The sequence below is a fragment of the Saccopteryx leptura genome, chromosome 3 (genome assembly GCF_036850995.1).
Source record: "Saccopteryx leptura isolate mSacLep1 chromosome 3, mSacLep1_pri_phased_curated, whole genome shotgun sequence".
Lineage (NCBI taxonomy): Eukaryota > Metazoa > Chordata > Mammalia > Chiroptera > Emballonuridae > Saccopteryx > Saccopteryx leptura.
In genome coordinates this window covers 335,967,378-335,990,556 of record NC_089505.1, presented here as the reverse complement: position 1 = coordinate 335,990,556, position 23,179 = coordinate 335,967,378, and the positions used below count along the sequence as shown (strand labels likewise).

Sequence of the window (23,179 nt, the reverse complement as noted above, 5' to 3'; positions counted from 1 at the left end):
TATCCATTATAACGAGAGTCAAACCAAATATATATAAAAGGCAACTAGACAGCACCTGTACAAAAGAGCTTTTCCCAAAACATAACTTTATCTGCACCATGTTATAACTAACTTTTACAGAACCCTGGAAATTTAATTGGGATTTTAATATATTAACAATAGTAGTAGCAAACAACTATTCCAATAACTTTTATGTCAGTGTGCACGACAACCATACCGGTGACCAATGGATGACCATATTCCTTGAGAATGGGGTAGGCTTTATTAATTCTTAATGCTGAATGCCTGCATGTAGAAAAAACAATATGTACCAACGTAAAATCTGTGTTGTGTATATATGCTTTTTGGCAAATCCCTTCACCTTCTTTCATCCAGTCCCCTCACCCCCTCCCTTCTGACACCTGTCTATCTGTTCCATGTGTTCATGTCTCTGTTTATATTTTGTTTCTCAGTTTATTATGTTCATTAGATTCCGCATATAAGTGAGAACAAATGGTGTTTGTTTTTCTCTGCCTGACTTATTTCACTTAGCATAGTATCTCCAAGTCCAACCATGCAGTAGCAAAAGGTAAGATTTCTTTCTTTTTTATAGCCATATAGTATTCCACTGTGTAAATGTACCATATCTTTTTTATCCACTCATCCACTGATAGACACTTGGCTATTATAAATAATGCTACAACAAACATGGGGGTGCATATCTTCTTTTGAATTAGTGTTTTGGGATTCTTAGGATATATGCCCAGAAGTGGATGGCTAGGTCAAAAGGCATATCCATTTCTAATATTTTGAAGGAACTCCATATTGTTTTTCACAGTAGCTGCACGAGTCTGCATTTCTACAAGCAGTGTATGAGGGTTCCCTCCTTTCCACATTCTCAACAGCACTTGTTGATTTATTGATAATAGCCATTCTGACAGGTACAAAGTGATATCTCATTACGATTTTTTTTAATTTTTATTTATTTATTTTTTGTGGCATAGACAGAGAGAGTCAGAGAGAGGAACAGATAGGGACAGACAGACAGGAAGGGAGAGAGATGAGAAGCATCAATTCTTCATTGCGGCTCCTTAGTTGTTCATTCTCATTATGATTTTAATTTGCATTTCTCTGATTAGTGATGTTGAGCATTTTTTCATATGCCTATTGGTCATCTGTATATCCTCTTTGAAGAAGTGTCTATTCATCAGGTCCTTTAGCCATTTTTTAATTTGATTGTCATTCTGGTATTGAGTTTTATAGATTCTTTATAAATTTTGGTTATTAACCCCTTGTCAGATGTATCAGTAAATGTGTTCTCCCACTCGGTGGGTTGTCTTTTCATTTTGTTAATGGTTTCTTTTGCTGTGCAAAAACATTTTAGTTTGATATACTGTAATTCCATTTGTTTATTTTTTCCTTTGTTTCAATTGCCTAAGGAGATATATCAACAAAAGTACTGCTAGGAGAGATGTCTGAAAGTCTACTGCCTGTATTTTCTTCTAGGATTTTTATGACTTTGTGACTTATATTTAAGTCTTTTACACATTTTGAGTTTATTCTGTTTGTGCTGTTTTTGGTTTGGTTTCATATTTTTGCATGTACCTATCCAATTTCCCCAACACCATTTATTAAACATTGCATATTCTTGCCTCCTTTGTCAAATATTAATTGATCGTAAAGGCATGGGTTTATTTCTGGGTTCTCTGTTCTGTTGCATCGATTTATGTGTCTGTTCTTATGCCAGTATTAGGAGGCTGTTTTGATTACAAAGGCCTTGTAGTATAGCTTGATATCAATTAGTGTGATAGAATTAACATCATTAAAATGATCATACTACCCAAAGCAATCTATAGATTCAACACAATTCCTACTAAAATACTAATGGCATACTTCAGTCTCCAAGGCTGACATGCTCGGACCAACCTAGCCATCTTCAGCGACCTGGGCCGACACTCCAACCAATCGAAATATTGGGTACAGGAGGGAAAGAGTGAGAGAAGGGGGAGAGAGAGGGGGGAAAGAGCAGATGGTTGCTTCTCTTGTGTGCTCTAAGCAGGAATCAAACCTGGGAAGTCTATATGCCAGGCTGACACTCTATCCACTGAGCCAACCAGCCAGGGCTGCTAAATATAGATATATACACATTTTTTTCCCCCAAAGTTAGAAGCTGGGAGGCAGTTAGACAGACTCTGGCATGCACCTGACCAGGATCCACCTGGCATGCCCAGCAGGGGGTGATGCTCTGCCCATCTGGGACATTGCTCTGCTGCAGCTGGAGCCATTCTAACGCCTGAGGTGGAGACCATGAAGTTGTCCTCAGGGCCCGGGGCCAACCCTGCTCCAATGGAGCCTTCGCTATGGGAGAGGATGAGAGAGACAGAGAGGAAGAAGAGGGGGAAGGGTAGAGAATCAGATGGGCACTTCTCTTGTGTGCCCTGGCCGGGAATCGAACCCAGGATCTCCACATGTCGGGCGCACACTCTACCACTGAACCAACCGACCAGGGCCAAATATTTCTAATTAGTTTTACAATACTATATTAGTTTCAAGTATATATTATAGTGATTAGACATTTATATACCTTACCAGTGATTACTCCAACAGGCTAGTAGTACACATCTACACCATACAGTTATTATAATATTATTGATTATATTTCCTGTGCTATACTTTGTATCCCTGTGACTATTCTGTAACTACCAATTAACACAAATTCAAAAAGAAGTGACTGAAAAACAAATGTATTAAACCTTCCTTATAAAATATTGTCTCACATCAATGTTCCCTCAAAGAAATCATTGTCTTTCAAAGCAGTGTTCCCCAACCGTTTTTTGGGCCACGGACCGGTTTAATGTCAGAAAATATTTTCACAGATGGGCCTTTAGGGTAGGATGGATAAATGTATCACGTGACCGAGACAAGCATCAAGAGTGAGTCTTACACGGATATAACAGAGGAAATCTGGTCATTTTTTAAAAATAAAACATCGTTCAGACTTAAATATAAATAAAACAGAAATAATGTAAGTTATTTATTCTTTCTCTGCAGACCGGTACCAAATGGCCCACGGACCAGTACTGGTCCACGGCCCAGGGGTTGGGGACCACTGTTTTAAAGCACCATTCTAAACTAAATGCTCTTTCACACTGCTTATAAAAATTATCATCAAGGATACATGAAAGCCTCAAAAATTATAATTATTCCTACAAAAATTAAAGTATTAATCTCAGACAATTAAAGAAATATCTTAGAAACAGGTACACTTTTATATATATTTTATTCATTTTAATTATAGTGAATAATGAATATACCTATTATATCTTATTTAAATTTAAATTATACAGTAATAATACTGTGAATTAGTACTTAAAAATATATTTACTTAATTCTCTCAAAGCCAACAGATACAAATAAAGAAAAAATTTCACTTTCATACCTTAAGGTAGCAGTGTGCATAGCAATAATGAAGCAGATTATCAGAGGGCTGAGTAAGGCTGCTGACCACATGCACCACATGTTCAACATACATCGGCACAGAATGTTCCAGATTAATTTTATCCACCAATATCTGAATAGATGGCAAAGGCCGAAGAGATTGGAAATTTGTAGTGTTCATGAAGTTACTTGAGTTCTGGAAAACAATAGCATTCACTTTATATTTCAGGAGAATGGTGACTGATGTGCAGTGTCCTCAACATAAGCTTCAACTAGCACACTTTGCTATAATAAGTCAATGTAGAAATGACATCTTTCTATGGGACTCTTACCTAAACCAAATACAAAATGTATTCCCAGATTTCAAAAAAATGCAAATTTATTACAAAATTATCACTGCCCTTTTAGCTCAAGCTTTTTCTTTTTTCAATCAACTATACTAGTGCCAGTATGTGCTATAGTACATTTCTTAAGCCTAATCATTCCAAAAAAATTTCCCAGCTATCCCAGAGTCAGTCTCCTTTTATCTTCTTTCCCTGTATTCACATTTAGATGGCTAAGGGACTAACTGGACTACTTCAGATAGTTTCAAAGACACTGTACTCATTATAAGCAAAGTTTGCAGAACATGAAAATGTCTGACCCATATCGTATCTATGTACTTATAACACACATGCTAAAGGTTAATAAAGTCCTAAGAATCTTAAGATGGGCCTAGTACTTTCGGTATTACAGAACCTTTCTAGGCATCAAAATAAATGCATGTAAGTTTCAAGATGGTCAGAGTTCAACCCTGATTAGCAAACCACCGTTTCCTGACCTAGAACTAACTTACTCCTTTAAAATGCCCTACCTGTAGTTTTCAAAAAGGAACTGTATGACCTTCTCCCCAAAGGTATGTAAAAAAGGGCAAGAAGAGCAGTTCCACTGTTTTGTTTTGTCTGTCTTTGATTGCCACAATAACTGGGAGGCAGTACTGGCACTTAGTAGCCATTGGCTGAAGATGGTAAATGCAATTTCATACTCTCCTAGCTCAAAAAATCAATAGTGCAATTGAGAAAAATGAGACTAAAATTGACTACATTGAATTTACAATCTAGCTTTTGACTCATTATTAGTCATAATTTTTAAACCAACACTTATCAAGCAGTTACCTAACTTCTTTAAGTCACTTTATTTTAAATTACTGCAACAGAACATACAATAGAGCACACAAATCTTAAGTGCAGAGCTCAACAACTTTTTTACATCTGTAGTCATCAGACACTTCAAGCACCTTAGATAACCCTTCTCAGGTTTACCAGAAGTAGCCAATATTCTCACTTCAAGCAATCAAGATTAGTTTTGTTTGTTCAACTTCACAGAAATAGAATCATACAGTATATACTTATGTCTACTTGCTTTCATTCAACATAACATCTGTGAAAATTATCTGTTGTTTATTTTTTCAGTTGACACTTTTATCATTATGAAGTCCTCTTCTTTATTTCTAAAAATTCTTCTTGTCTTAAGCTCTATATTTGCTGATATTAAATTGGCCACACTACTGCAGTTGATGTTTTGTTGAGTTGTACACTTGAAACCTGTACAGTTCTGAAAATCCAAGTCATTCCAATAAATTCAATTTAAAAAATAGCCATACTATCCTTCCTTTGATTTGCATTTAAATAAACCAATACAGTAAGGTCGCAGGATACAAAATTAACATACAGAAGTCCATAGCCTTTCTCTATGCCAACAATGAAATATTAGAAAACGAACTCAAAAAAATAATCCCCTTCACGATTGCAACAAAAAAAATAAAATACCTAGGAATAAACATAACAAAGAATGTAAAGGACCTATATAATGAAAATTACAAAGCATTGTTAAGAGAAATCGAAAAAGATACAATGAGATGGAAAAATATTCCTTGTTCTTGGATAGGAAGAATAAATATAATCAAAATGGCCATATTACCCAAAGCAATATACAAATTTAATGCAATTCCCATCAAAATCCCTATGGGATTTTTTAAAGAAATGGAACAAAAAATCATCAGATTTATATGGAACTATAAAAAACCCCGAATAGCCAAAACAATCCTAAGGAAAAAGAATGAAGCTGGGGGCATTACAATACCTGACTTTAAACTATATTATAGGGCCACAATAATCAAAACAGCATGGTATTGGCAGAAAAATAGACACTCAGACCAATGGAACAGAATAGAAAGCCCAGAAATAAAACCACATATATATGGTCAAATAATCTTTGATAAAGGGGCCAACAACACACAATGGAGAAAAGAAAGCCTATTCAACAAATGGTGTTGGGAAAACTGGAAAGCCACATGCAAAAGAATGAAACTCGACTACAGCCTGTCCCCGTGTACTAAAATTAATTCAAAATGGATCAAAGACCTAAATATAAGACCTGAAACAATAAAGTACACAGAAGAAGACATAGGTACTAAACTCATGGACCTGGGTTTTAAAGAACATTTTATGAACTTGACTCCAATGGCAAGAGAAGTGAAGGCAAAGATAAATGAATGGGACTACATCAGAATAAAAAGTTTTTGCTCAGCAAGAGAAACTGATATAAAAATAAACAGACAGCCAACTAAATGGGAAATGATATTTTCAAACAACAGCTCAGATAAGGGCCTAATTTCCAAAATTTACAAAGAACTCATAAAACTCAACAACAAACAAACAAACAATCCAATAAAAAAATGGGAAAAAGACATGAATAGACACTTCTCCCAGGAAGAGATACAAATGGCCAACAGATATATGAAAAAATGCTCAGCTTCATTAGTTATTAGGGAAATGCAAATCAAAACTACAATGAGATACCACCTCACCCCTGTTAGATTAGCTATGATCAACAAGACGGGTAATAGCAAATGTTGGAGAGGCTGTGGAGAAAAAGGAACCCTCATTCACTGTTGGTGGGACTGTAAAGTAGTACAACCATTATGGAGGAAAGTATGGTGGTTCCTCAAAAAACTGCAAATAGAACTACCTTATGACCCAGCAATCCCTCTACTGGGTATATACCCCAAAACCTCAGAAACATTGATACGTGAAGACACATGTAGCCCCATGTTCATTGCAGCACTGTTCACAGTGGCCAAGACATGGAAACAACCAAAAAGCCCTTCAATAGAAGACTGGATAAAGAAGATGTGGCACATATACACTATGGAATACTACTCAGCCATAAGAAACGATGACATCAGATCATTTACAGCAAAATGGTGGGATCTTGATAACATTATAAGGAGTGAAATAAGTAAATCAGAAAAAAACAAGAACTACATGATTCCATACATTGGTGGAACATAAAAATGAGACTAAGAGACATGGACAAGAGTGTGGTGGTTACCAGGGGTGGGGGGAGGGAGAACAGGGGGAGAGTTAGGGGGAGGGGGAGGGGCACAGAACTAGATAGAGGGTGGCGAAGGACAATCTGACTTTGGGCGAGGGGTATGCAACATAATTTAATGACAAAATAACCTAGACATGTTTTCTTTGAATATATGTACCCTGATTTATTAATGTCATCCCATTACCATTAATAAAAATTTATTTAAAAAAAAAAAATAATAAAATAAATAAATAAATAAATAGTACATCGTTTTCCATCTGTCTACTTCTGATTTGTGTCATAGTTTTCAGTTCCAGAACTTCATTTGGCTCTTTTTTATAGACTGGGGTTTCCTTAGAAGTCTTCCACCTTTTTGCTTCTTTCTTAAATTTTAAACATAGTTACTTTAAAGTTCATGTTTAATAATGATGTATTTTAATTTTCCCAACTGAAATTTTCCTCAGGTTATCACTTTACGTAGCAACACAATAATTAAAAATGAGTAGGCAATAGCAAAATGAAACTACTGCATCACAGTCAATTCCTTGCCATAATTCCAAAAATTTTTATTTAAAGTTAGGACAGTTTTTATTTCTATAATCGTCATCATTATGTAGACATCAAAAGAAATATAAGCAAAAATAATAACTTAAAGATAACAGATACTTTGTATGTTATGTGGCAAACTCAGAAAGCAATACATTGTATATTGACCTAACCAAATATTAAACATCTAATAAGTCCTCATTAACCATAAGAGTAGTGATCACTGGATTCCTAATATGTTGAAAATGGTTTACATGCATTATCTTATTGGACATTCAAAATAATTCTGGAAGCTAAGTACTACAGGGGAAGTGCTCTGTGCCAGCATCCTGACAGTCTTACACAAATCCATGCAGAACACAGAGGCAAGGCTCGACCACAGAGGACCTAAGCCTTAGAACACCCTGTGATACTCTCAGAACAGGGGGAAATAGGTGGTCTTGTAAGGAGCTGCTAAAAGACCATTTCTCATCTCCTCTTGAAGGAAGCTTCTATGAGATATCGTCTCATCAGCATCACACATTCAAGTGAGATAAGGGGCTTTCCACCTATCCCGCTTAAGAGTACACCTAGGCTATAGAACTGTTTAGCTGCAGTGTAGAGTTAAATCCTATCAACAGGGCACCCTACCATGTATGTTGCATGTCACTTGGCTCTCTGATTTCAGGGTCATCTTCAAAGGGACATGCCCAGCTGACAACTTTATTAATTTGCTTTTACTGTCTATGTAAGTAATAAACTATCTGACTATCTGGGCTTCTGATTCTTTACTGGTGAAATCATTCAGCCCACTTGAAAAATATAGCTAGTAAATGGTCTGACTTCTAGATCCGTGCTCTTCAAGACTTGCTTATACAGCCTTAGCTTGAGGTTATTTTATTTGAATATATAAATTATTCTCTAAGTAAAAATAATCAGTTACATTGTTTTTACTTCATCATGTATAATTATACAAACAGATATTCTTTGACTTAATCACCTTCCTCTTACAGTATCACAGGGCCAACAAATATGCATATATGGGAAAATGAGTAGTAAGTCACAAAATATACCTTTTCTCCCATAATGACAGGTAGCAAATGATCCAGCAAGTTGAATTCAGCCATGAAAATTGTGCAGGTACATTTGAGGAGAGTAATACTGGTATGTCTAGTAGGAATATATTCCTCCAAAGATGCCACGTCTTCCGAATTCAGTATTGTTTCATTTTCATCCTTAATATCTAAAATAAAATAAAATTTTAATAAAAAATTATTTTTAAAATAATTTTCTTTAAAAACTGAAAAATTAATTGGCTAACCAAATCTTAAAGTTAAATTCTATTTTTCTTTTCAACAATAAAGCAATGTAAAATAATGTGTTACCTTTAACAAATATAAATTGATTACTCTAGGATATTAATGTGTATAAATTTTTAAGATTGTATTTATTCATTTTAGAGAGGAAAAAAAGAGAGAGAGAGAGAGCGAGAAAGAGAAGAGGGGAGGAGCAGGAAGCATCACCTCCCATATGTGCCTTAACCAGGCAAGCCCAGGGTTTCAAACCAGCAACCTCAGTGTTCCATGTCAACACTTTATCCACTGCGCCACCACAGGTCAGGTGCATATATATATATATATATATATATATATTTTTTTTTTTTTTTTTAATTTATTTTATTTTTTTTTAGAGAAGCAGGGACAGAGAAAGACAGGAACATTGAGCTGCTCCTGTATGTGTCCTAACCAGGGAATCAAACTGGCAACTTCCGCGCTACGGGACAACACTCCTACCAACTAAGTTATTGAGCCATGGTTTAATTTTTTTTATTGATTTTTAGAGAAACAGAGAGAGGAAGAAATAGGGAGAAGGGAAGCATGTCTTGTTCCACTCAGTCGTGCATTTTTTGGTTGCTTCCCATATGTATATAGTACCCTGACCGGGGATCGAACCCACCACCCTTGTTATTTCAGGACAACGCTTTTAACTGACAAAGCTAACCAGCCAGGGCCTGTTATATAAAATTTTACATTTTTTTTTTAATTTAAAATGTTTTAATATTTTGAAGAAATTTTCAATCTCTTTTGTTAAAAAAAATAACCATTTCTATTCATAAATACACCATTGAGATCATGTAAAAGCAAGCCACCAACTGGGAGACAATATTTGCCATAAATAGACAGATTTAAATATATCCACAAAGGACTTGTATTCATAGCATAATAAAAATAAAACAAATGTAAGCCCTCTAAAAATCAATAATAAAAAACAATTCAATAGAAAATTGACCCCAAAAAAGCCTTGAACAAGCAAAATACAATATATCCCAATGGCCAAAAGTCCACTCAAAAGCTATTTAACATCACAAGGCATCAGATAACTGCAAATAAAGTCACAATGTGATAGAATAGTTCTATCGCATTTCATGTGCTATAGACCCACTGGAATGGCTTAAATAAAAAAGGCTAAGAACACTAAGTGCTAGCAAGTACAAAGACCAACTTTTCTCTAAAGTCCCACATAGAAAATATATTAGGCTTTGAGGGCCATCAAGTCTCCATGACATTCAACCCTGCCATGTAGTACAAGACAGAGCCACAGACAAACAATAACTGGGCCTGACCTGTGGTACACTGGATAAAGTGTGGACCTGGAACGCTGAGGTCACTGGTTCAAAACCCTGGGCTTTCCCAGTCAAGGTACATATGGAAGTTGATGCTTCCTGCTCCTCGCCCCCTCTTTCTCCCTCTCCTCTCTCTAAAATCAATATATAAAATCTTTAAAAAAAAAAAGAAAAAGATAACTGAATGATCATGACTATGTTCCAATAAAACCTGATCATCTATGGACACTAAACTTTAAGTTTCACATAGTTTTCAGGTGTCACAAAATATAACTCTTTGTCTTTTCTTTCCCAACTAAATAAAATGTAAAATCTGTGATGAGCTCATGGACTGTACAAAAAAAAAATGCAGTTAAGTGTTAGTTTGCCAACCCATGATCAAGGCCAACTAAAACTCTCCTTACACTGTGGGTAGAACTGTAAAGTATTTAAACCACTTCAGAAAACAGTTTGGAAATACTTATCAAAGGTGAACACATGCAACCCTTTTCCTTAAGTATTCTACTCTTAAATAGCCAATAGAAATTAGTACATATTTAACAAAAAGCATCTACTAGAATGTTTTTGGCATCAGTATCATAATAACCAAAATCTAGAAACTAATCAAATAGTAACAGCAAAATGGATAAATGAGTTATGGTATATTCACAAAATGGGATTCCATACAGCAATGAGAATGAATCTCATCAACATAATGTAAGCTAAAGCCAGAGACAAAAAGACTACATATTGTGTGATTCCATTTACATAAATTTTAAATAAACAAAGCTAAATCTATTTTAGGAGGAAGGAGAGTTGTTACCGCTGGGGTCAGAGCAGTAATCAGACAATGGCAAAAAAGGGACTTCAAGAGTGCTGGTGAGCTTCCATGCCTTCAACAGTTATATAAATGTGGCTAAGGTTGCAAATTTCATATAACTATATCCTTACGGTTCATGTGCTTTCCAATATGTATATTTCACCTCAATAAATAGCTACAAAAAAGTGGAGTAGAACAGCTAACTGCTTATGATTTAATAAGTGTGCACTTGTATAAATGTATTTACTATGTATATAAAGGCAACTCTCACTTTGCACAATTCTGAAATGCACAAATTTTTAAAATGCCAGTTCCCAAAAGCATAGTTCAAATACCAGTTACTACAGTATAATTACTGTAACTAACTGCATAAAGTACAAACTTCACTGCTAGGTGTTCAGCTCCCAGATCATTGCATAAAAAAGATGAACATCATGATCAGTGACCAATCATGTCACTTCTTTCAAAGTTTGTCAGGTTTGGTTACTAGTTAATAGTATTTGTTATATTTAACGCTTGCATAAAGAGCTGAGCATGTGGTTAAACTGCCTCCTTAATTACTGGTGATAAACTCATGTGACATTTTACACAAATGGATAACTGAAACAGAGAATTGGCAATCAAAGATAAAAGTGCAACAAAGAAACAAAAACTGGTAACGCAGGAAGTAAAATTCTTATCAAACATAACTGGTATTACAGAAGAGTTGACTGTGGAAATAACAGACATTGAATCCTTGAAGAGACTCTAGATATGCAGCTAAGAGGATTTAGGGAAGACACACTTACTGATATAGATAAGGAATGGTTGTGATTAAAAAAAAAAAATGAAGATGTCCCAGAGAAAGTGATGAAAGCACAATACTTCCTGTTAAAGGAATCCTTAGAGGTTTTCACATAAAATGTGGAACTCTGATCAAAACTTAAGAATACAACAATCTGCCATGTTATAGGAAAGACACTCCATTCCATATTACAAGTTATGTGATGAGAGACAACCACTGCTCAAACTACTCTAAAGTATTTTACAAAGAAATAAAACCCTTAATTTTTTATTATTTCTTTGACTATTCTTTTCATTTCTATATATCTCTGTATCAAGATGAAGAAAGTTTTTATTTTTAGTGTCTTGACAAAAAGCTGAGAGTGTAGAACTAATCTGTCCCACTGACTGTGATCACTTTGCATGATTTCAGCATGCTTACTTTTATGGTTCCTAAATTCCATGCAAAATAAGAACAGGCTATACATTAAATTTAGGTCAGCTAACAGCAGTTTCTTTATATATATCACATTTTTGAGATAATAAATGTCAATAAAAGTCATAAAAACCTCAAATAAAAAATTATGTTTTATGTGTGTGTTACATGGATGTGTCACAATTCCATGTGGCAGAGACTGCAAACTGCAATCTCCTACTGCTTCTTCCAGCAATAAAACCCTCGGAGTTTAATTTGGTATATAGACTTCATCCAGAAACTATATTTACCAGCATGCTCCCCTTGCTTCCAGGTATAGAGACATGTTAGTAAGTTTGGTCAATGGGATGACAGTGTCATGTCATTAAATGAAACTATATCCCTCCCATTTTCTCTTATTCTCCTTTCTTGTTGATTAAATTCAGACATTGTAATGGTGAGCCACTATTGACCACATAGATGAGGTATATCTAGAAATATTAGAATAACAAAATAGAAGGAATTCTGGGTCTCAGACAACCTCATGAAAGAAAGTTGCACTAATCTCCTGGGGTACCTACCAGTGTGGACTTTTACATGAGTAAGCAAATAAATTATGGACTGTTGTGTGAACATAAGTTTTCATTTCTCTGGAATAAATACCCAGAAGGGCAGTTACCAGACAACATAGCAAGATGCACATTTAGTTTTGAGAAAAAACTGCCGGACTGTTTTCAGGAGTAGATGCACAATTTCAGGAGTAGACGTAAAATTGTTTTATAATGATCATTCTCACAACCAAAGAATGAGTGATCCAGTTTCTTCATGTCCTACCAACATTTAGTGTTTTGGGGGGGTTTTTTTTGGGGGGGGGGTTTGTTTGTTTGTATTTTTCCAACCAAAGTGAGAAGAAGGGGCGGCTGCAGACGAACAAAACTCCCACATGCGCCCGACCAGGACCCACCCGGCATGCCCACCAGGCATTGATGCTCTGCCCATCTGGGGTGTTGCTCTGTTGCAACTGGAGCCATTCTAGTGCCTGAGGCGGAGGCCATGGAGCCTACCTCAGCGCCTGGGCCAACTTTGCTCCCATGGAGCCTTGGCTATGGAAGGTGAAGAGAGAGTTAAAGAGAAAGGAGAGGGGGAAGGGTGGAGAAGCAGATGGGTGCTTCTCCTGTGTGCCCTGGCCCGGAATCAAATCCAGGACTTCCACACACTGGACTGGCGCCCTACCACTGAGCCAACCAGCCAGGGCCAGTTTGTTTGGTTTTGGGGTTTTTTTGGTGTGTGTGTGTGACAGAGACAGAGGGAGAGACACAGAGAAAAGGACATATAGGGACAGACAGACAGGAAGTGAGAAAGATGAGAAGTATCACTTCGTTGCGCCACCTTAGCTGTTCATTGATTACTTTCTCATATGTGCCTTGACTAGGAGACTACAGCATTGTAAGTGACCCCTTGCTCAAGCTAGCAACATTGGGCTTCAAGCCAGCAACCTTTGGGATCAAGCCAGCAACCATGGAGTCATGTCTATGATCCCACACTCAAGCCACCGACCCCACACTCAAGCTGGTGAGCCTGAGCTCAAGCTGGATGAGCCCGCACTCAAGCAGACAACCTCCAAGTTCAAACCTGGGTCCTCCACATCCCAGTCCGACACTAAATCCCACTGTGCCACCGCCTAGTCAGGCCATTTGGTATTGTTTTTATCTTCCCCATTCTGTACATACTATCCTAGCACTTATAAGAATGTCTGGCATGGTGCCTGACCTGTGGTGGCGCAGTGGATAAAGCATCGACCTGGAAATGCTGAGGTCGCCGGTTCAAAACCCTGGGCTTGCCTGGTCAAGGCACATATGGGAGTTGATGCTTCCAGCTCCTCCCCCCTTCTCTCTCTCTGTCTCTCCTCTCTCTCTCTCTCTCTCTCTCTCTCTCTCTCCCTCTCCTCTCTAAAAAGAATAAAAAATTTAAAAAAATTAAAAAAAAAAAAAAAGAATGTCTGGCATGAAGCAGGCACTCAAGCAAAGTGCACCAAACAAACACACGAACATGTCAATTACTTACTATTATGTGCTTTTACATGCACTAATTTTTGAAAGTTAGTCCTACTAGTATATCATTTAGGTTAACACAAATATACTGTAATAAAAGTAAAGTAACAGAAATTTCTACAGAAACAAAAGCACAACAATCTGAGACTAACGGGTCGAAGCTGATGTGGTACAACTGCTCCGAGTTATTGCTCAGTCATAGTTAGCATGCAGCTCTCCCTCAGCATCTAAGATGACAACTGCAGCTCTTGTCACTGTAAGTGCTTCCAACCAGAAGGAAAAAGAATGAAAACATGCTCTTTGCATTTTTAAAAAATAATTTTTTAAGTGAGAGGAGGGGAGACAGTGAGACAGACTCCTGCATGCGCCCTGACCAGGATCCACCTGACAACACCCTTCTAGGACCAAGGCTCACATCAACCGAGCTACCCTTAGTGCCTGGGCTGACGCTCAAACCAATCAAGCGTCTGGCTGTGTGAGGTAGAGAAGCTAGACATGGAGGAGAGGAGAAGCAGATGGTTGCTTCTCATGTGTGCCCTGACCATGAATCAAACACAGGACATGCGTGCGCCTAGCCGATTGCTCTATCTGCTGAAGCCAACTGGCCAGGGCCTGCTCTTTGGCCTTTTAAAGTCACAGCCTAAGAATTCACATGAAGTTCTGTGTCCATCTCAGTCACTAGAACTGAGTTGTATGACTAAACTTAGAATGTGTCACCTTTATTCTTATCACAAAAATTTCTATCATAGAAATTTCTGTTACTATAAAATAACAGAAGAATGGATATGGGGAAGATAATTTAACCATCTTTGTCACAATAATTAAATTAATTATAGACAAAAATTAACAATCAGTGTTGTTAACTAAATTACCTAAGGTCAGTAATAGGTGGGAGTCAGAATTCAAACCATAGTCTGTGCCCATAGGCTGAGTTCTTTACTCTCTTTTACTTTCTCATTATGCTATTATGTCCTAATCCAGAGTATTTTATCATATGAAAAAGGAATCTGTATTTTATGAAACTGTGATAACCACATCTCCATACCATGCAGAAAATATTTCATTGTACAGAAAATTCTTTTTTACCAGTAAGACCTAAGCTTACTTGAATGTTAAATTTGTATTGAGAGCAAATCTTTATGTCTGTTCTTTAGAATCTACTAACGTAGAAAAATGGTCTTTTTTCAAGAGTATTCAATGGAAAGAGTATCAAAAAGGTGTGGCAATAAAGTACCATCAAATACTGGCAAGTGAGTACTTACGCATATAACTACCAAGTCTTGACCTCTCCCATAACTTCTATACACAAGTGTATTCTTTACATTAACAGCTAAATATTATACAAGAAAGTCAGGCAAAATTTACTAAAAATGGTAAGTTAGCACAACACAACAAATTAGATTATATACTCATTCAAATCAACTGCGAAGAGATTCAAAATAAAGACAAGAACAAACCTGGTTTTAGCCCACTGTATGGTTCATATTCATGTTCTAAAGCACAAACAATCATTTTCAAAATTCGATGTACTGCACTGCTATCCAAGCGAAAATCAAGAGGACCTATAACAAGGCTTTTGGTAGACTTTTCCTGAACTGTTCCCAAATCTTCACTTTTTCCTAAAGAAAAGTCTTGCTGATTTGCAGAACCTAAAAGAAGCCAAATTTTATATTAATATTTTCAGCATCAATAAAATATAACACGTATATATTTTTAATGGTTTATTTATTTTATTTTATTTTTTTTACAGAGAGAGAGAGAGTCAGAGAGGGATAGATAGGGACAGACAAACAGGAACGGAGAGAGATGAGAAGCATCAATCATCAGTTTTTCGTTGAGACACCTTAGTTGTTCATTGATTGCTTTCTCATATGTGCCTTGACCGAGAGGCTACAGCAGACCAAGTAACCTCTTGCTTGAGCCAGAGACCTTCAGTCCAAGCTGGTGAGCTTTGCTCAAACCAGATGAGCCCATGCTCAAGCTGGCGACCTTGGGGTCTCGAACCTGGGTCCTCCGCATCCAATTCCAATGCTCTATCCACTGCGCCACCGCCTGGTTAGGCTAGCACGTATACATTTTAATATTACCCTTCTCTCATCTTTTTAGCTTATAGCTCAATGCCTTAAAACCAATTCTCCACCAGCTGCATATAGAACACCTTGTTGATCTGTAATTTTCTCTATGCAGATGAAGATATAAACAAAAACAAAACAAATTCAAAAAAAATTATTCCTTTCCTGTTATCTATTTGTTATAATAAGTTCCATAAAATTGAAATGGTCATTTTTAGAAAACTGTTCTCTAAAATCCAGTTGCTTATATCCAACAATTCCATACACAATACCATTAGGTTGACTGGGAAGAGAAACTGGAGGAAGTCGCATTTTACCACTATTATATCTAAGAATTTCACTGAAAATTGATTGTTTAAAATTACATGTTCACAGGCTACCTTGACAGTTTTATAATGATCATGGAAGTGAATAATAAGTATTAACTGCTTTGAACTCTTTCTAAAATAAAGTTATTATGACCAGATAACAAAACAAAAAATTATTATGGCCATGCTCTATGATGCAGAATTCACATTCCTCAATCCCTTATCTGTCCATATATTGAAGAGAAACTAAGGCAGTCTTTTAAGAAAATATCTTGGCTCTACCTCCTTATATAATATGTACACTCCTTATATTAGTGATTTGGATTTATTTTAATATATAAATTGGCCATTATAATTGACAATATGTTAATTTTAAGCCTGAAGTCATTTTGTTTCTTTAAACAAAAACAGAAAAGTAATGTTTGGTTCGATTCCCAGTCAGGGCACACAGGAGAAGCAACTATCTGCTTCACCCCTCCCAGCTCCACCTCCTCTCTCTCTTTCTTTCTGCTCCTCCGCCACCATGGCTCAATTGGTTCGAGCGCATCAGCCCTGGGTGCTGAGGATGGCTCTGTGGAGCCTCAGCCTCAGGTGCTAAAAATAGATCGGTTACAGGCATGACCCCAGATAGGCAGAGCATTGGCCCCAGATGGGGGTTGCCGGGTAGATCTTGGTCGGGGCACTTGCGACAGTCTCTCTCTCTATCTGTCCTCCTCTCACTTAGAAAGAAAGAAAAAGAAGAAAGGAAAGAAAAGTAAGGCTTTCTAGCATTAACGACTTTAGAATTTAGCAAGGCCCAATAATATAAAAAAACTGTGTATCTACATCTTCTAGTAACTTTTTCATAAATACATTTCCTTCATTTCAAACAAGAGTTCAGTCACCTCCAGTAGAAAATAATTACTTACATATTCTTAACAAGATGACCACACAGACTTAAATGTCACATAAAGTTAAACATACAGAGTTAATCTTACACATATTTTAAGGCATACATAAATAATATTGAGTCACATTGAAAATTAGGTATAAATAACATGTCATTCACAGAGAAAAAAAGCATTACTTTCCATAGCTAAACCAAGCATTTCTAGAGTTACCTCTTAGGATAGGGTATTTGGAAGACAACCAAAAAAACTCTTATTGCATATCACAATATTCAAAACAAGGGAAATGCCTTGCTTTGAGTCCCGTAGAACCATTAAGCTTTCTATACAAGTGTCACTTTGTAAAAAGGCCCTTGTTTTAGACACAAATTATAAAATTATCTCTAAAATAATAGGAATCTACAGACTTCTAATATTCTCCAGATAATGCAACTTGATTATAATGCAGTTGAAATTTAAAGCCAGTAGCTGTCTGAAATGTAAAATTGTAGCTAGCTTTTAGCTTTATCTTTTCAGCAAGGTATTTACTTGTGCCTACCCTCAGTAAGTTTGGACACTCCAGCCCCTCAATGTTTGGCTACTCTGACTCTGTCTCTGTCAAAAAAATAAATAAAAATAATAATAATAAAAATAAGAGTCAAGACAATAGCCTGGCCAGTGGTAGCGCAGTGGATGGAGCATCGGACTGGGACGCGGAGGATCCGGGTTTGAAACCCAGAGGTAACCAGCTTGAGTGCAGGCTTATCCAGCCTGAGCACGGGCTCACCAGCTTGAGCGCAGGGTCGTTGGCTTGAGCGTGGGATCATAGACATGACCCCATGGTTGCTGCCTTGAGCCCAAAGGCCCTGGCTTGAAGCCCAAGGTCACTGGCTTGAAACCAAGGTCGCTGGCTTGAGCAAGGGGTCACTCACTCTGCTGTAGCCCCCCACCCCAGTCAAAGCACATATGAAAAATCATTCAATGAACAACTAAGGTGCCACAATGAAGAATTAATACTTCTCATCTGTCTTCCTTTCTGTCTGTTCCTATCTGTCCCTCTCTCTGACTCTGTCAAAAAAAAAAAAAATAGTCAAGACAATTCCTAACTAGCCTACAAAAAAAAGGACTTGTCAGTCTCTCCAGGACAGCCAGAGGCAACAGTACCTATACCACACCATCTTCCTGTCCTCTAGTATGTACTGATAAAAAACAATCTTCTGCCTATCTGAGGAGGAATCTGCAAGCTATCAAAACGACTCCAACAACCATGTCTGTCTGCTGTAAGTATGCAAAAAAATTCTTTCACAGTTGAGAAATGATACATCCCTAGTTGTACTCTTTCACTACAGATTCACCTGCTTTCCTTACCCACTCGTTCTCAATAAAGTTTCCTTGTATTTCACTTACACCTTATGCGCCTGAGTCTCTGTTAAAACCCATACCTTTAAGAAAAAAAATTCTGTTTTAGCTCTATCCCAGGAACTAAAAAATTAATCCTTAAAGAGAATGTAGGGATCAAGAATCCTTCTATTTTAGCATTCCCCTAAATTAACATCAACATTCTCCCAACACATACAGATTCAAAAGAGTAATGAACCATGATGTGTCTCTCATCCTTTTCCTCAACCTAATAATTGAACTGTTTCAATGTTATCTCTATGTCTCTAAAATCTCCCTGGCATAGATTACATTTTCCACTATCTATAATAGGCCAATAAAAACATTTGCAAAAGCTTCCTAAACAAAAAAGACTAGAAAGGTAGTAGTTATAGCAATAACAAGTATTTAAAGTTATATTCATAAGAAATATTTCAGTTTAGTTTTTAAAACTGTTTGAGGGCTCTCAAGTAACATAACAAAACAAAAAGTTGTCAGAAAATGCTCACCAATATCAAGCAGTAGCAAAAGAAATATATTAACTGAATTTTGACTTATATGCCATTTTATAATGTGGGTTAAATAACACTATATCACTTATCACAACAAAAATAAATAATGCATCATGCTTTTTCTTACATTAGAATAATATCATGTGCTTATTTCAGACACACCAATCATGTTTTTAAAATTTCCAAATTCACTACAAACTGTAAAATTAATATTTGACATGCATTTAGATCATTAAATATTATTAGATCATGTTTTGAAAATTTACACTATAAAAACAAGTATCACAACAAAACAAGGTTTTTAGATAAAATATTTCTTTAAAAAATTTAAAATTATCCTCTTGTGAAAATTAAAAATACTTTCCTTAGGCTCATTAAAAAATAAGAATTTTTTGTTTCAAGTAAACCAAGAAAGAAGAAAGTCTGAACATAGTAGTTATAAATGCAATCTGTATAATTAAACTAGCTGTGTTCAAATCCCACATTAATAGATGTGTGTCTAATCTTGGCCAAGTTAATTAACCTGGAAGGACAAGCTGTTTCCTCGTTTGTAAAATGGGGATAATATTATCTACCTTATAGGGTTACTAGAAGGGATAAATCCATTAATACATCTAAACACATTTAGAATAGCACCTTATACCAGTTAAAACCAGTAAGTATTAGCTATTATCACATCATTACAGATTCACAATGAGAAACAAACGTATGAACACAGCTACCTAAGGGCAGGCAAAAAATAGATCATTTAGTGAATGAATGAACATATTTTTAAAATACATGGACATTCACAAGTTAAACAGTAGAATTATATTCTTCTCTCAAAAAAATTATTTGCCTGCACAATTGAGAAAGTACTTGTGTAAGTATTAAAACAAAAACAAAGTAATTACCATAAACTGCAGAATAACAGTTTCCTATAGTGAGGGAGGAAGGAGAATATGATAGGAAAGGAACACATTGTCCTATTTCTTGACTTGTGTGGGGAATACACAGTTGTTTATAATTCTTTTCTATTCTATACATAAATGTATAGAAATTTTCAGTTTGAACGTCATGATCTAACATTTTCTTTTTAACAAAAGTTAAAGACTCGGGTATTTATTACTTGTACTCTAGTCATAGAAATAGGAAACAAAAAATTCAAAAGTTAACCAACTACCAGCTTCTCATACGAAAATATATAAGCACGTTAGCAAATATAATATAAATCACAGCTCTATCTTTTAAATACTTTAGGAGCAGAACTAGGTTTCTTTTACTTGAAAGGTGACTACTTCATACTCCACCTCCTCACAAGATACTGAATCCATAGCACATACACATAAGCGATCACAATGAACAAGAAGAAAGCTATCAGCTTACATTTGGCAACTAAAACACATAATAATTTGCCAAGTTCTTAGAACATAGACTTCTGAGTTGCACTTTTCATATAGCTAATTGGCTATTGAACATCTCTACCTCAATGTCCACAGGTACCTCAAAACATATCTTTTCCTCTAAAAATCTTCCCTTTTTGTCTCTATTTTCCTTAGAGTTATCATTATACACCAAGTAATTTTAATTTTTAAGTAAAGCAATGTGAAGGCAATGAGGATTTTAAGCACAGGAATTAAACCAATGTGACTGCTGTAAAGATTATAGGAGGATAATAGTGGAAGCAGGAAGCCAGTAAAAAAGAACTATTTGAATCTATAGATGACAGTAGATTTGAGAGAGTGATGACACTGAAGGTTACAAAAAGTGAATGAATGTGCAACAGATTTTGAGGATAAAATCTGACAAAAATGCTAATGAACTGGATGCTAAAAAAGAAGTATGTCATAATGATTCCCCGTTTTCTGGTTTGAGCAACTTGAAGATCACAGAACCATTTTCCAAGAAGAGAAGATAGAAAATAGCGGAAAAGCAGTAGGTGGTCATGAGGGTATTAACAATTCAATTTTGGACTTGTTCAGTTTAGAGATATTTTTGAAAAAGATAAGTGAAAAGGTCAAATATGCACTGAATATTTAATTTTAAACTTTAAAGAAAGAAAACTATGTATGCAAAGTATATATTTGTCTAACCCATCAGTTGCACCTGAAACCAACAGAAAATAAAATTGAGCCCTGACCAGTGGTTCAGTGGATAGCATGTTTGCCCGGCATATGGATGTCCCAGGTTCAATTCTCAGTTAGAGAACACAAGAGAAGCGACCATCTGCTTCTCTCCCTATCCCTTTCCCCATTCTCTTCCTCTTCCCCTCCCACAGTCAGTGGCTCGACTGGCTCAAGCATAGCCCCAGGCACCAAGGATAGCTTGGTTGGTCCAAGCCCATCAGTCTCAGGTACTAAGAATAGCTCAGTACTCAAAGCATTGGCCTCAGATGAGGTTGCCAAGTGCATTCCTGTTGGGACGCATAAGGGAGTCTGCCTCACTATCTCCCCTCCTTGCACCTAAAAATTAATTAAATATAAAAAAAAGAAAATTGAGAAGGAAAAAGAAGTTTGGAATAAAAATATATTATGGATATAAACAACATATACTTAAATCCATGGAAAAGAATGACTACTTCAGAGAGAGTTTAGGAAAAGAAGTGAATAAAAAGTTTGATCAGTGAAACACCAACATTTAGAAATCCATTACAAAAGGAAGCAGCAGAAAATTACTGCTCTTGCCTTCTGGTTTCATCTAACAAAACTCAGTATACGTGATGCCGAAGCAAGCGCTCATCTAACAAAACTTAATGACTCTTCAAGATCAACTCCTCTGTGAAGTCTTCAACCCCATAGACAAAAGTAGTCACTTTCTTACATGGATCTAAGTTCTCTGTTTACACTGTTACTCTTAATATGATATAGTACAATCACTGTTTAAGTGCATAGTTACATACTACCTATTGGTTTCTTAAAAAAATGTCTTAGTCTTCCTTGCATTCACAGTATCTAACTTATCACCTAATAAATATAACTCATTTTTTTAAATATGAAAAATTGAGCAAAAATGTGGTGAACCTATTTTCACTAAGTTTTCAACAGGACAAAAAGACTAGAATAATAATAAGCACATCATCACATACTGATGTGCACATAAACTACCAAATGGTTAACACTTCAAAAACATTTCATTGCTAGCATAAACTTAGAATAAAAATAATAAAACAGGTCCTGACCAGTTGGCTCAGTGGTAGACCGTCAGCCTGGCATGCAGAAGTCCCAGGTTCGATTCCTGGCCAGGGCACACAGGAGAAGCGACCATCTGCTTCTCCACCCCTCCCCCTCCTTCCTCTCTGTCTCTCTCTTCCCCTCCTGCAGCCAAGGCTCCATTGGAGCAAAGATGGCCCGAGCGCTGGGGATGGCTCCATGGCCTCTGCCTCAGGTGCTAGAATGGCTCTGGATGAGACAGAGCGACGCCCCGGATGGGCAGAGCATCGCCCCCTGGTGGGCAGAGCATCGCCCCCTGGTGGGCATGCCGGTGGATCCCGGTCGGGCGTGTGCGGGTGTCTGTCTGTCTGTCTCCCTGTTTCCAGCTTCAGAAAAGTACAAAATAAATAAATAAATAAATAAATAATAATAATAAAACAGTGTCCACAGTTTCTAGAAGAACTTTTTACTTTTCTACTTCAAACAGTAAACTCTTTTCTTAAATAAAAAGATTTCTATAACCTTTAAAAATGTATTTAATACAGAAAATGAAATATTTACTTTTTGACAACTTAATGTAATATGAAATGTAATATAAAAAAATTTAATATTTGGTACATATTAGAACTAATTCTAGTTGATTATACAAATGTCTTATCAATCAGCTTCACAAAGGATTAAAAATGTCATGAATATAAGAACATTAACATGACATTAAAATTCAACCATTCCCCTAAGTAAAAGAAGGTAAATCTAATGTAACAGAGTCCAACCGGTCAAGGACCAATTGATTCTGAGGAAGCCAAAGGAAAAGCAAACATTAAACAAAGACACCAGTACCTTTGCCACTGTTGTTCTCCATTGTATACAGGTAATCCATGTAGAAAGCCCCAAACCTTTGCATCCCAGCTATCTCGGTATATGTCTCCTGCCAACAAAGCAAAGCAAACAGAAAATGTGTTGAATAAGA

At 36.4% G+C, this 23,179-nt stretch overlaps 1 protein-coding gene across 5 annotated transcripts in view; it reads right to left on the bottom strand.

Annotated features, from left to right (window-relative positions):
• The window catches only part of VPS13B (vacuolar protein sorting 13 homolog B), an 887,459-nt gene that overhangs the window by 777,428 nt on the left and 86,852 nt on the right, over window positions 1-23,179 (bottom strand). For all 5 annotated transcript variants that reach the window (XM_066379210.1, XM_066379212.1, XM_066379209.1 and 2 more), the window contains exons 12-15: window positions 23,050-23,137; window positions 15,404-15,595; window positions 8,370-8,539; window positions 3,419-3,613 (exon numbers count right to left, since the gene is read on the bottom strand). In XM_066379210.1, the coding sequence (XP_066235307.1) occupies window positions 3,419-3,613; window positions 8,370-8,539; window positions 15,404-15,595; window positions 23,050-23,137 (645 nt within the window). The remainder of the gene's footprint in view (window positions 1-3,418; window positions 3,614-8,369; window positions 8,540-15,403; window positions 15,596-23,049; window positions 23,138-23,179) is intronic.